The sequence below is a fragment of the Myotis davidii genome, unplaced genomic scaffold (genome assembly GCF_000327345.1).
Source record: "Myotis davidii unplaced genomic scaffold, ASM32734v1 scaffold616, whole genome shotgun sequence".
Classification (NCBI taxonomy): Eukaryota; Metazoa; Chordata; class Mammalia; order Chiroptera; family Vespertilionidae; genus Myotis; species Myotis davidii.
Genome location: NW_006291965.1, coordinates 101,035 through 114,017, shown reverse-complemented (window position 1 = coordinate 114,017; position 12,983 = coordinate 101,035). Strand labels below are relative to the sequence as shown.

General features: G+C 38.9%; 1 protein-coding gene across 1 annotated transcript in view; it reads left to right on the top strand.

Annotated features, from left to right (window-relative positions):
* The window catches only part of TMC1 (transmembrane channel like 1), a 115,018-nt gene extending 102,285 nt beyond the window's left edge, over nt 1-12,733 (top strand). Inside the window, exons 17-20 of the mRNA XM_015564996.1 lie at nt 3,390-3,515; nt 7,450-7,528; nt 7,633-7,684; nt 11,151-12,733. Coding sequence (XP_015420482.1) covers nt 3,390-3,515; nt 7,450-7,528; nt 7,633-7,684; nt 11,151-11,173 — 280 coding nt within the window. The 3' untranslated portion in view covers nt 11,174-12,733. The remainder of the gene's footprint in view (nt 1-3,389; nt 3,516-7,449; nt 7,529-7,632; nt 7,685-11,150) is intronic.
* The last annotated feature ends 250 nt before the right edge of the window (nt 12,734-12,983 follow it).

The window sequence follows — 12,983 nt, the reverse complement described above, 5'->3', positions numbered from 1 at the left end:
CGCCCCCCCCCCCCCCCCCCAGTGGGCTGAAATAAATAATACAGAGAGTGACATCTGGAGACTAAATATGAAATTGCAGTCTTGAAGGAGAGATTGGTCTCAATAAATCCTGGATAAAATTCAGAGTACAAAGTTCAAGAGGTAAGCCATACAAATATTTGTTAACTGCAAATTACCCGACAACTAAATATTCAGGATAAGTTTTAGGTGTGCTTTTAACTTTTTAATTGGACATTGATCCTTAGGAAAGCATATCAAAGGAACTTAACTGTGTATTAGGGAAACCCCACACTGTCAACACATAGCAGGGTGGTGGTTATATAGGGACATTCATATTAAAAATGTCATTGAGCTAGACACCTAAAGTGTCTGGACAGTTTTATATTTTTGAGCTCTAACTCCTCTGTCTCTCTTTATATCACGAGTTACTATGGTTGTAATGAAAAAAAAAATCAGTCTGTGTTTAAGGCATAATATATGATTTTGAGCAAGTATTTTCTAATTGGAAAACTTGGGCAAAATTACTAAATATATATCACTATTTTGTGATCAAGAAAATTTAAATATTTTCAACAGAGTATTGGGGAAGGGTTATCTCTATCCTATTTAGAGAGTCTATTTTTCCTGCCAGTTTTCTCACTTGGGGGAAAAAGAATATATACTTTGAAAAATTTGTTCGGACTTAAAAGTTTAAAAGGGCTGTTCAGCCTTAGAAATTAGGTGAAAATGAAGGAGCCTCATGATTTACCATCCTTAGGGACCCTGAGTTTCAGGCGATTTGCCCAGCCTGTTGAGTAAAGGGTGTCTGACACTTCCTGGTTCCTGGGCTGGCAGCCAGTTGGTAAATATGCATTTGAAGTAGGCTAATGGAGACACCATCTAGTTGCTCCTAGATGCAGGTATATTTTCAGGTATGGTGGCTACAATACTTAAGAAGATCCATTCTGCAAAGCCGTTTGATGAGATAGTTTAGCTTGTTTTGGTTTCTCAAGACCTAGCTAGGGAGGGTGAATTTCCCAGAAAAATCATTCCAATAGACTATTACGTGGATTTATCTTAAACAGTTCAATAATTTAAAAACTATTTTTTTGGTGTTCAGATGAAGAAGAACCATCTAATTACTCCACCATATTTCCTGACACTTGATATTTCTCCTCCAGCCCCCTCATTAATAATCTTGAAAAATTTCTACTTCTCTAAGTTCTCATATCCCTCCCTGCTAACATCATGGCAATTAAGTATTTATATATTTTCACCTTACTGCAAAGGTTATATGTGTTTGTACTAAAAAACCTGGAAATTTTAGAAACATTTTCACATGGAAAAAAACAACAACCCAAAATACAAAACTATCCATAACCCACAAAGTCCTGACATACCAACTTTGGTATTTTGTATTCCGTTTTTCTTTTAATGCAGATTTTAAAAAATAAGTGAGATCATACAATATGTTTAGGTTTATATTGTATTGTGACACTATTATTACATCACTCATTTGCAATCCTACTATTCTATGTGCCTATTTTTCTTAATAATGTAGCTGACTCCCAGAAGGGGGAATGTTTTCATCTTTCTGAGTCCACAACACAGTAGAGTGTTAGCTAATAGCTTGAATTAATGAATTGTGCACTAAACACGAAGCCAGAAGTGGGATTGACGTGGGCATAGATTTTCATCCTGCAGAGCTTTCAGTCTGGCTGGAAAGACAGGTGTGCTCTTAGACTGGACCGACGTAGGGCTAATGGAGCTATGTTCATGGGAAAACTATAGGGTAAGTGCACTAGCATTTCACTTGACTTTATGGTCACAGCAGACTGGAAAGGATTTCTGGGAATATGGTGAAGTGACATATGTTGGCTTACCTGTCAGAAAAAGGGATTGCTGAGAATTTATATATGCTTCTCTAGTTGGTATAAAATTAATAGATCTCTATTCTTGATAAGAGACCTGACCTAGAAAAGTTATCCATGAATCCCCAAAGTTGCCAATAACTTTGCACTTGGGACACACTAGGATGCAAAGACCTTTGTAGGTATGGAATATTTTGTATGATTCCAATCCCTGCTTCCCATTCTAACCACATTCATTAGCACAGCTGGACAAGCTGGAGAAGGGAGAGTAGATTGTCTTATCTCCTCTCCCCCTTGCTTACCTTTTTACAGCGGCTGTATTCTCTATGGCTGGGATACAGATATTTGAAGATAATAAACTTTAGTGGAATAAGTTATTATCATCTTAACTTGTCTATAAACTTCATTCTCCTTTATGTACCTTAGGCTTTTCTAGTTAGTGTGGAGCTCTATAATTTGTGAAGCAAAATTTATACCTCAGTAGTCCAGCCAAACCTGAGAACATAATTGGAGTCATTCTCAGGCTATTGGAAAATATTATTAGATCAGGAGAAAGAAATTGATCTGCACCTTGTGGGTCATGTTCTTTTAGTAATTGAGAATGTTTAAAGATAAAAAGATAGTGAAACCAAAATATTATATTGTGTTATACCAACCATTATTCTGAGGATACATAAAACGTGGTGATAAAAACACCTAGGATCTTTTCTGAAAATTACATCTTTTCATAGTAAAATCAATATGCATAACCAAAAATAAGTTAGCAGGATGGATATTACTTTATAATTTTAATATTACGTACTAAGTTAAGACAGACATCTGTTCTCATTTTTTCTGGTTTATAGGGTTTTGGTCTCATTTTAATGGGTTGAGAACCAGCCCATTTAGGACCTTTGCTTTTAAAGCTCATTTTTCCTTCTCTTCCCATTTTATGTGCTTGGCAGTGGAACTGGGTTGGTACTTTTTAAGACCTGTCCAGAAGAAATACAGAGAGAGAAAGGACTCATCACTCTGTGGTTACCTATTAATAGCTCTCATGAAGAAGGTTCGGTGGAAAATGAGATAGAAGCTATTGCATGGAAAGATGTATTGGGTTATTTTTAGATTTGATTCCATTAAGCTATTCCTTATGCTCATCTCCACAGCAAATTAAAAAACTGAGTGCACTGTTTATTCAGCCCAAAGAGAGTGTTCTTTTACAAGGAAAGCTGGCTGAGGGGGTAGACTGATAAGCTATTTATAAAACACATTTCAATCAAAATCTTAGACATACAGCTTTTAAAATTTGTCTCCTGATTCTGTGGCAAATTTCCTACAGGCTTTGATTATGTGTTTATGTTGGGATCAAATTGATCACATCTTATCCATATGTTGACAATATGAGGTCAAAGTATCAGAAGTTACAGCAAAACATTAGATTCCTAACCTTAAAGAGTATTTAGGTCGTGTTTGCGAAAGATTTCTAGTTTTCTTCTTTTTTTCTGTAACCATGGTTCCCATATGTTTTAAATAAACTTATCTCCTTTTTTTTTTCTCCAGTGGCAAAAATAGGATGTTCGAAGTCATTGGAGAAACACTGGAGCATGATTTCCCGAGCTGGATGGCGAAGATCTTGCGACAGCTTTCTAATCCTGGACTGGTCATTGCTGTGGTTTTGGTTATGGTGTAAGTGCTCTCTCTCCTCATGGAAAGAGCCTTTGTCATGTGCTTCCTGGCTTCCTTTCAGCTTCAGCTTTCTCTGCTCTCACTCTCTCCAAGGGCTGTGCTACAGCCTAACCAGATTCAGTGCTGGTTCACATGGTCGTGAGACGCTAACGTTTATGAGCCATATTCAGATCCTCTTGGACATAATACACAGCCATCTGCATCTGTCTTTGCCTGCCTGGGATTATAAGATTTGTTCCCAAGTAACCATAATAATTATCGATAAACAGCTAAAAGCAAGGGAAACATAAAGGCTAAATGCTAGATCTAATCAGCACATTGAGCTTCCCTCCCCCCACCCTTGTTCCATAAAGCAGATGGCTGTGAACACACAGAAGTGATGAGCCTCTAAGCCAATATTCCCCTTGGGAATCTATTTCAGGGATCAGGGCTTATGGGGTCTTAAAAAATCACCGTGTCCTGGTACTTCGGAAGCCATCAGTAACTGTGTGTCCATAGTAATAGAACCAGAGGACCAGAGGGTCTTGGGTAGGTCACCTAGTCGGTCCCTTTAAAGTCAGAGGTGATACTTAGAGGAGAACTTGAGAGGGAGATTTTGTTTCCATATTCCTTTCACTGGCTTCTGACTCTTGGCCACCACAGATAAACTTAGATTCTAAGTAAAAATATATGCTTGCTATGGAAGAGCTACCGTTATTCCCCAAGACCTTCCTCAGTAGAACGTTTGGAACTGCCACTGCTCTCAGTCAAGGAGGGCACGTATGAAACCATCCTCAGGGACACCGGAAACAAAGCTGACATACGGGTTGGATTTGTTTCAATAAAAGGAAAACTAAGAAATCTTAGTGAGACACCTCCCAATGGTTCGAGGTAAATGAGCTGGGTCTGAGGCACCTTGTTCCCATGTCTTAGTGATGGTCACGGTCATGGGCCACATCAACGAAGGCAAGTGCTATGTTCTTCAATTGTATAAATTAAGAAACTGACTTAGAGGGGGAAGTGATTTTCCCTAGGTGAGACCAGAGCAAAATACTAATTGTAGGACTTGGACCGTAAATCCAACATTCACCCCTTCACACAATGACGCCTTCTTTGAGGGAGAGGTGCTAGCCTGTGGGGATAACTAAACAGGAAAAGAGATGACTATTTTTTTAGAGACTAATATTTCAGTTAAATGAAATTGGGCTCAACTTGTTTCATTTCAATTGGATGCCTGAAACTTTTCTGCAAAATCCCATTCTAATTTTTAAGAAAGTAAGATACTACAGCTTAGATATTTTTTTATTCTTATTGGACAGATTCCTATTATACACTAGAACCTGGGTCATGGGGTGGCGTTTAGGACCCGATAGTAAATCTCTGGGGCAGATGTATTGAAAAATGACAAGCTGGAGGCAGCGAGTGTCCCCAGATGGCCTTGAAGCGAGTTTTCCTGCTCCATGTTTTCACAATAGAGCGGCTTCTGAGAACATGTTATGTATCCTGCAGCTTTTAAAAGTCAAAGCCCTTTGATGGTATAAATGAGATCTCATTTTACCACGCACACACACACACACACACACACACAACTTAATGTCAGATTTAGGACTATATTCTTAACTAGTTGATGGATTTATTTCTAAGCAAAGGAGCAATATTGTTTCAGTGCCACTAACTAAGTCTTTAATAAGCTGTCTTGGGGTGTGAAGAGGAGCTAAAATGGCCTTTGCTACAGGTGCTGACCCACATATTAACTCATTTAATTTGCACAAGAATTATTATCGATCACGGATCGTATTATCAATAGCACATGAAGATCTCCCCCAAATCTAATGGCTAATAAGTGGATTCAAACGCATGTCTATTTCCCACCTCTTATTCCCCCCACTCATAAGAACCAAGCACTGAGTTTAGGATGAATGGGCAAGTTCAGGAGGACTGGAGGCCACTTGTCAGGGATACTCTATCCCCAGAGTGAGCAGATTTGTCCTTAAAGGGCTGGAGAGTACATATTTTAGGCTTTGTGGACCAAGAAGTAAAATTGAGGCTATTATATAAATTCTTATAAAAACCATTCTTAGCTCATGGGCCATACGACACAGGCCAAGAATCAGATTTGCCCTGGAGGCCACCATTCGCCCACCTTGTATAGTGTGACTAGGTCTAGAGCAGTGGTTCTCAACCTTCCTAATGCCATGACCCTTTAATACAGTTCCTCATGTTGTGGTGACCCCCAATTTCATTGTTACAATTTGAACATAATTAAAGCATAGTGATTAATCACAAAACAATATGTAATTATATAGGTGTTTTCCGATGGTCTTAGGCAACCCCTGTGAAAGGGTCATTCGACCCCCAAAGGGGTCGCAGCCCACAGGTTGAGAACCGCTGGTCTAGAGGAAAGCAGGCAGGATAGAAGGTCAAATAGAGAGACTGCAAGGTTAATTTCAGTTCTCAGGTACATCACAAGATGGGGAAAAAAGTGGAGAATAAACAGAGAAATCCAGAACTGCAAATGACTTGTGAGGTCTCTGAGTTTCCACTCCTACTCTGGGCACTATTCTAAGAAAAGCTTTATACTACTACTAGAGGCCCGATGCACAAAATTCATGCAAGAGTAGGCCTTTGCAGCCCCGGCTGCCTTGGCCCTCGCAGCTTCGGCTTCATCCAGAAGGTCATCTGGAAGGTCGTCCAGAAGGGCGTCTGGATGTTGTTCCACTATTGGCCATTCATTCTATTTGCATATTACGCTTTTATTATTATAGACAACACACATACTCACGCACACCCCCCCCCCACACACACACACACTTGTTGAGCACCTACTTTATGCCAGATACTGTACCTAATGCTTTCATGTATGTAATTTCATTCAAACTCCTGCCACTCACATAAGAGGTAAACAAACTCAGCTAAACCATATCATTAATTGTGTTGCCAGCACCAGATGGCTCACAAAGGATATAATCTGGCACATTGGTGAGCAGAGGAATGTGTTCAGTATCCAGTTATTTGCAACAAAGAGAAATGCCAGTTACTTTTTTTATTGCATTGTTTCTTTCTTTTTATTTATTTGTTTTGCTTTAAGTAAAGATGAGCATATTGATTTTTGCTGCAATGTTTGGCTGGAATCCGCTCTTTCTAGAAACATAAATGTCACTTTAAAGGCAAGAATATTCCTTTGTAATGCATCTTCTTTTCGAAGGAGGGAGAAATGCAAACAATACATTCGATGGAAAAAAAATCATTTTAGTTAACTATGCCTATGAGGATTATATTCTTAGTTATAAAAGCCAAAGGAAGGCATTTAAGGCAAAAAGTCAGTTTCCTTTTTATTTGACACATTCCCTAAGCATCAGTAGATAGTCCATTGTCTTGGAGGCCGTTGACGTCCATTTAAAATGTTACATTCAATTATAATTTAAACTGATGTTAATACATTTCCAAAAAGAGGCTAACATTAGGTAGTGAGACACAGTGAGCAGAGCCCCTGGCTGTGGGGAACAGGATTTGAGGGTCAACTTCCCAGGTCCACTCCTTCCCAGTCCCTGTGTAACTGAGTAACTGAGTGTGTTTCTTTAACCTCTCCTGCACCTCACCCAGTCTTTTTTGTTGTTGTTGTTGTTAATCCTTGCCCGAAAATATTTTTCCATTGATATTTAGAGAGTGGAAGGGAGGGAGAGATACAGAGAGAGAGAAGCATTGATGACACCAAGATACATGCTCTTGACTGGAATTGAACCCATGACCCTTCAGTCCCAAGGCTGACACTCTATCCACTCAGCCAAAGGGGCTAGGGCTCACCCAGTCTTTTATCTACAAAATAAGAGGTGTAGGGTAGAAAATACCTTAAAGTCTACTCCAGTGCCAACATTCTATGACTGACTGTAAATTTAAGAGGAATATTGAGAAACTGAAAAAAATGCCGTACATGTTATCTTTTTAAAAAATATAGTTTGACCATCTATTATCTGAATGCTACCGCAAAGGGCCAGAAGCAAGCCAACCTGGATCTACAAAAGAAGATGAAACAGGTAGGTTACAATGTATTTCACAGAATCATCACCTTTGCCTTTACGGAAGTAGTGGAAAACACCCGCAAATTTCATGTTTTTCTTCCACCGTTTCCTTTGTGCAGCAAGCTCTGGAGAACAAACTGCGAAACAAGAAAATGGCAGCGGCTCGAGCAGGTTGGAGATGTGTTTCTGTTTGCAATTTTCTTTTTTGCCTACAAACAGTATGATCTTTTGTCTTTCTTTCTTTAAATGGGGCTTTGCTGCCAGTGGCATAATTACCCTTACTAAGCAAATCATCCCCCATCCTGCTGCCCGCCCTCCTAGCCCTTCTCAGGCATCTTCTCCTGGGGGTTTGCTTGTTGTCCCAGCGGGAGAAAGAAACATTCAGGATGTAAACTCAGCAGTAGTGACAGAAAAGTGATCTTGCAAAATGACTGAAAATAAAAATAAAAACCCCACTATATAGTCATATACAAATAGATACACATGCAGACTCTCTCCTGCCCATGTGGACCATTTTTGTACCTAGAAAGACACACTGGGAGTATCCCATGAGGGTCCTCTGAGCTCACCACCATTGATTGTCAAAGCCTTTTCTGATTCATTAACCTTCCTTTTTAATCTCATTAATTTTTAAAATATTAGAGTCAAGCATATTTCTATTTGTCAAAATTACTCTACTTTGTGTTCCACATGGAAAAGTGATGCCTAAGAAGGTCAGTGAACATTTTTTCAATGTTTCCCTTCTAACCTCTTTTCCCTCCTACCTACCTCCTACACTGGTTTAAGCAGAACAAAAGAGAAATGTACTGGTGCACAGAGGTGGACAGGAGAGTGGTTATATGGCTTCAGGCCACATTGTGCCCTAAGTTTAGACGCGATCAGAGCTGAGCTGCATTTTCCTATGGTTCTTTCAACGTGGTTCTCCTTTCATGCTGGCTGAGCTCCTGGGCCAGGACTGAATGCAGCTATATCCTTAGTTATGTTTTCCTTCGATTTTTTTTGTCACTAAGCCACTTTTTTCTTAAATGCATTAAATTTTTTCAGCTTTATTGAGGTATAATTAACAAATAAAATTTTAATACATTTAAAGTGTGCATGTAATGATTTGGTGAGCACATACATTATGAAAGGATTCTCACCTTCGAGTGAATTACCACATCCATCATCTCACATATTTACCTTTTGATTGCTTTTGATGAGAACGCTTACGTTCTGCTCTTTTAGAAAATTTCAGTTATACAATACAGTATTATATACAGTTACCATGTTGTACATTACAGCCCCAGACCTTATTCATCTTATAACTAAAAATTCATACCCTTTCACCACCCTTTCCCTCTTCCCCCATCCTCCATGCTGCTGACAACCACCATTCTTCTCTCCTTTTCTCTGAGGTCAAGTTTGTTGTTGTTGTTAGATTACACATATAAAAGATACCATACAGTGTTTGTCTTTCTCTGTCTGGCTTATGTCACTTAGCATAATGTCCCTTTGTTTCATCTATATTGTCACAAATGGCAAAATTGCCTTCTTTTATAAGGCTGAATACTATTCCATTGGGACATTGGGATACACACACACACACACACACACAGGGTGGGCAAAAGTCAGTTTATAGTTATCAGTACATAAACAGTTAATTATTTATTATTTATTAATTAACTAGAGGCCCGATGCACGAAATTCGTGAGAGAGTAGGCCTTCTTTCCCCTGGCTGCTGGCACCAGCTTCCCTCCAGCATCCGGGACCTGGGCTTCTCTCACAGGCCCGGCTTCATCCAGAAGGTCGTCCAGAAGGATATCTGGTCTAATTAGCATATTATGTGTTTATTATTATAGATTATTGTATTATGTATTTGTATTTCAACTATATATATGTATGTATGTATATATTAGTATATATACATTTTTAATTCATTCATCCATAGATGACACTTAGGTAGTTTGCATACCCTGGTTATTGTGAGTAATACAACAGCAAATGTGGGAATATTGATTAATGATTTCATTTTCTTTGGATATATATCCAGAAGTGAGATTGCTGGATCATATGATAGTCCTATTTTTAATTTCTTGAGGAATCTCTATACTGTTTTCCACAGTAACTGCACCAGTTTACATTCCCACCAGCAGTGCACAAAGGGTTCTCTTTTCTTGGCATCCTCTTCAGTATTTCTCTTGTCTTTTGGGTAACGGACATTTTAACAGGTATTAAGAGGTATCTCATTGCAGTTTTAATTTTCATTTCTGTGATGATTAAACGATGTTGAGCGCCTTTTTATGTACCTCTTGGCCATTTGTATGCATCTTTGGAAAAATGTCTATTCAGGTTCTTTGTCCATTTTTATTTATTTATGTTATTTATTTATTTTTTTAAATCCTCATCTGAGGATGTTTTTTTTATTAACTTTTTGGAGAGAGAGGAAGGGATAGAAAGAGAAACATAGTGCAGCCACTGTGGAAAACAGTGTGAAGTTTCTTCAAAAAATTAAAAATGGAACTCCCATTTGACCCTGTGATCTCACTTCTAGGAATATATCCTAAGAAACCTGAAACACCAGTTAGAAAAATATATGCATCCCTATGTTCATAGCAGCATTATTTATAATAGTTCAGATCTGGAAACAGCCCAAGTGTCCCTCAGTAGATGAATGGATAAAAAAGCTGTGGCACATTTATACAATGGAATACTATGCAGCTATAAAAAGAACTTATTACCCTTTGAGACAGCATGGAGGGACCTGGAGATTATTATGTTAAGTGAAATAAGCCAATCAGAAAGAGACAAATATCACATGATCTCACTTATATGTAGAATCTAATGAACAAAATAAAATGATGAATAAAATAGAACCAGAGGCATGGAAACATGGAACAGATTGACAAATCTCAGAGGTAAAGGAGTATGAGGGGGGAGAGATTAACCAAAGAACTTATATGTATACTAGAGGCCCAGTGCACGAAATTCGTGCAAGGGGCTTGGCCCCCGCCTGCCGTGGTGGCCGCCTGCCTCTGCCTCAGCCCCCACTGCGGCTTGGTCCAAAAGGTTGTCCAAAAGGACGTCCAGAAGGATGTCTGGTCTAATTAGCATATTATACTTTTACTATTATAGATATGTATTACTTATAGACAATAGGGTGGTGAAGGCTTGGGGTGGGGCAGGAACTGGATGGAGGGAGGAAATGGGGAAAAAGGAGAACAACTGTAATACTCTCGACAATAAAGATTTAAAAAATAACCTTAAAAAAGGAAACTGGCCCAGCTGGTGTGGCTCAGTGATTGAGCATCAACCTATGAACCAGGAGGTCAGGGTTCGATTCCTGGACAGGGTGCATGCCTGGGTTGTAGGCTCAATCCCCAGTAGGGGGCATGCAGAAAGCAACCTACCAATGATTCTCTCTTCATCGTTGATGTTTCTGTCTCGCTCCCTCTCCCTTCCTCTCTGAAGTCAATAAAAGTAAATTTTTAAAAATTTTTGATTAATTAAAAAAAACCCTCAATGTGCAGCACATTTGGAAAATATGGATTTCAGGATACCTCATTCAGAATCAATAAGCACATTGAAAGCAGTATCTTTATATGCTTCCTCCTCATCTTCTCTCTCTTTTATTATTAATTAATTACTTTGCTTTTAACAGCTGCAGCTGCTGGTGGCCAGTAGCTCTCACAGATATGCTGTGGACCCAGAAGTACTCTTCTCCTCGCTGTTTGAGGGCAGTGACTTATGTGAAGGCCCAGAGAACAAGCATGGTGGAGTTGCTGTGCTCCTGTTTTAACCCTGAAGGATTATCAAGGTCAGACTGGTCAATAAGTCATCACCAGGCCTCCTGAGACAAGAAGGATCTCCACCTTAATCCACATTAAGGATTTGTTCCTGCACCGCCATTTTGTCCCCTGACCCATTTCCTTGACATCTTTTTCTCTAACAAATTGAATTTAAAGGAGCATGTGGTTCAGCAATATCGGTTAATTTAGAAACCTTACGCTCATTTCACTTTGTACATTTCTTCTGCCTTAGTGTTCTTGGCCTGGGAGCCGGGCTACTGTAGCTTCTTTTTCCAAGTTTAGAAACATCTCCATAAAGTACTCACGTTAAGCATTCCTTAACTCACAGTTTGAAACCAACCCCCTGTTTTCTCTTTTATTTTCTGCCTGTCTCCCCCCCCATGACCCACACAGATATATACCCAAGGCCTTTTTATTTGCTGCTGGATTTAATATGAAATAAAATGGCTGTTGTAGAAGAAATATCTAAGTGAATTAGGGACCAGATCAGCACAGGGCTGAGGAAGTACATGGGTCTTAGACAACCCAGCTTTTATGAGTAAAAAATAAATAAATAAAAGACAGCACAAATGATTGCTATTGTATCACAGTCTGATCGTTGGACCTCCAATGATCCTATCTCCTGCGTTTAGATTCTCATATTGCATAGTTTTGCTTTGCTTTTTGTTAAGGTTAGGAAAACAGTCTCATAGGGGGGTGGAGCTTCAGTTTATAGATGTGCTCAAGCATTATTATTTACTTAAAGTTTAACTTGACTTTGAATGCTCTTAGCCGGCCTGTGTGACTTCCATTACACCTCCTAACTCTGTCCTTTTCCAGAGGTGAGCCAATTTGCCTGCCATTCCCTGCAATTGACTTGCTGGTTTGTATTACCCTGTCTTTGAATATCTCCTTCTTTTCTATCTTTTACTGGCCATAGAATGATCCCCCTGTTCCTCTAGCAATCCATGTGCTCATTACTTCCATCGTACCAAATTCAAGGCTTGCTTCCTCTGGTCAAATTATCCAGACTAGTCTTTATTCCCAACTGTACTACTCCCTTGATCATCTGCATTTGGGCTCTTGTGTTTTTAATTCAGATTTTATTAATGTATTGACTTTCCTGTGCATTGTAATGGTTCTTTATTCTTTCTTGTATGTGTGGATCTTTCCTGTCCAGATTGTAAGCTTCCAGTGAGCAGGGATCTTGTCTTCTATCTCTTTTGTATGCCTAGTATAGTGCTGTGCACAGGTAGGCACTGAATAAATGCTTGTTAATTAAATTGAATCAATTTAACTTACAGCAGTTGCATTGTGAAACAAAAACTTCTGTTATCTGCATGAAAATATTACTATGATGTAAGAAATGAAATTATCTGTTGACATGCTGATTTTATTGTCTCATTAGATTATAATGAAGATGATTTAATAAAGCGAGTGCTTATTTTTACGTGGATCATTTGTGTACTGTGCAGTAATAAGATTAGGGAATTGGTTTATGTGTGTTGCCAGATTTACAATGTGAATTTCACTCCCTTATTCTTGAGCTAATTTGTAAGGAAGATGATGAGCGATGACAAACTGTCCCCCAAGGACTTCACCTCCTAAGAGCAATGCACTTTTTGAACAAATGCTTACAGTATACAATTTCCAACTGTCTATAAATTAAAAATAAGTTTGATTTTCATTGTACCTAAGTACCCACC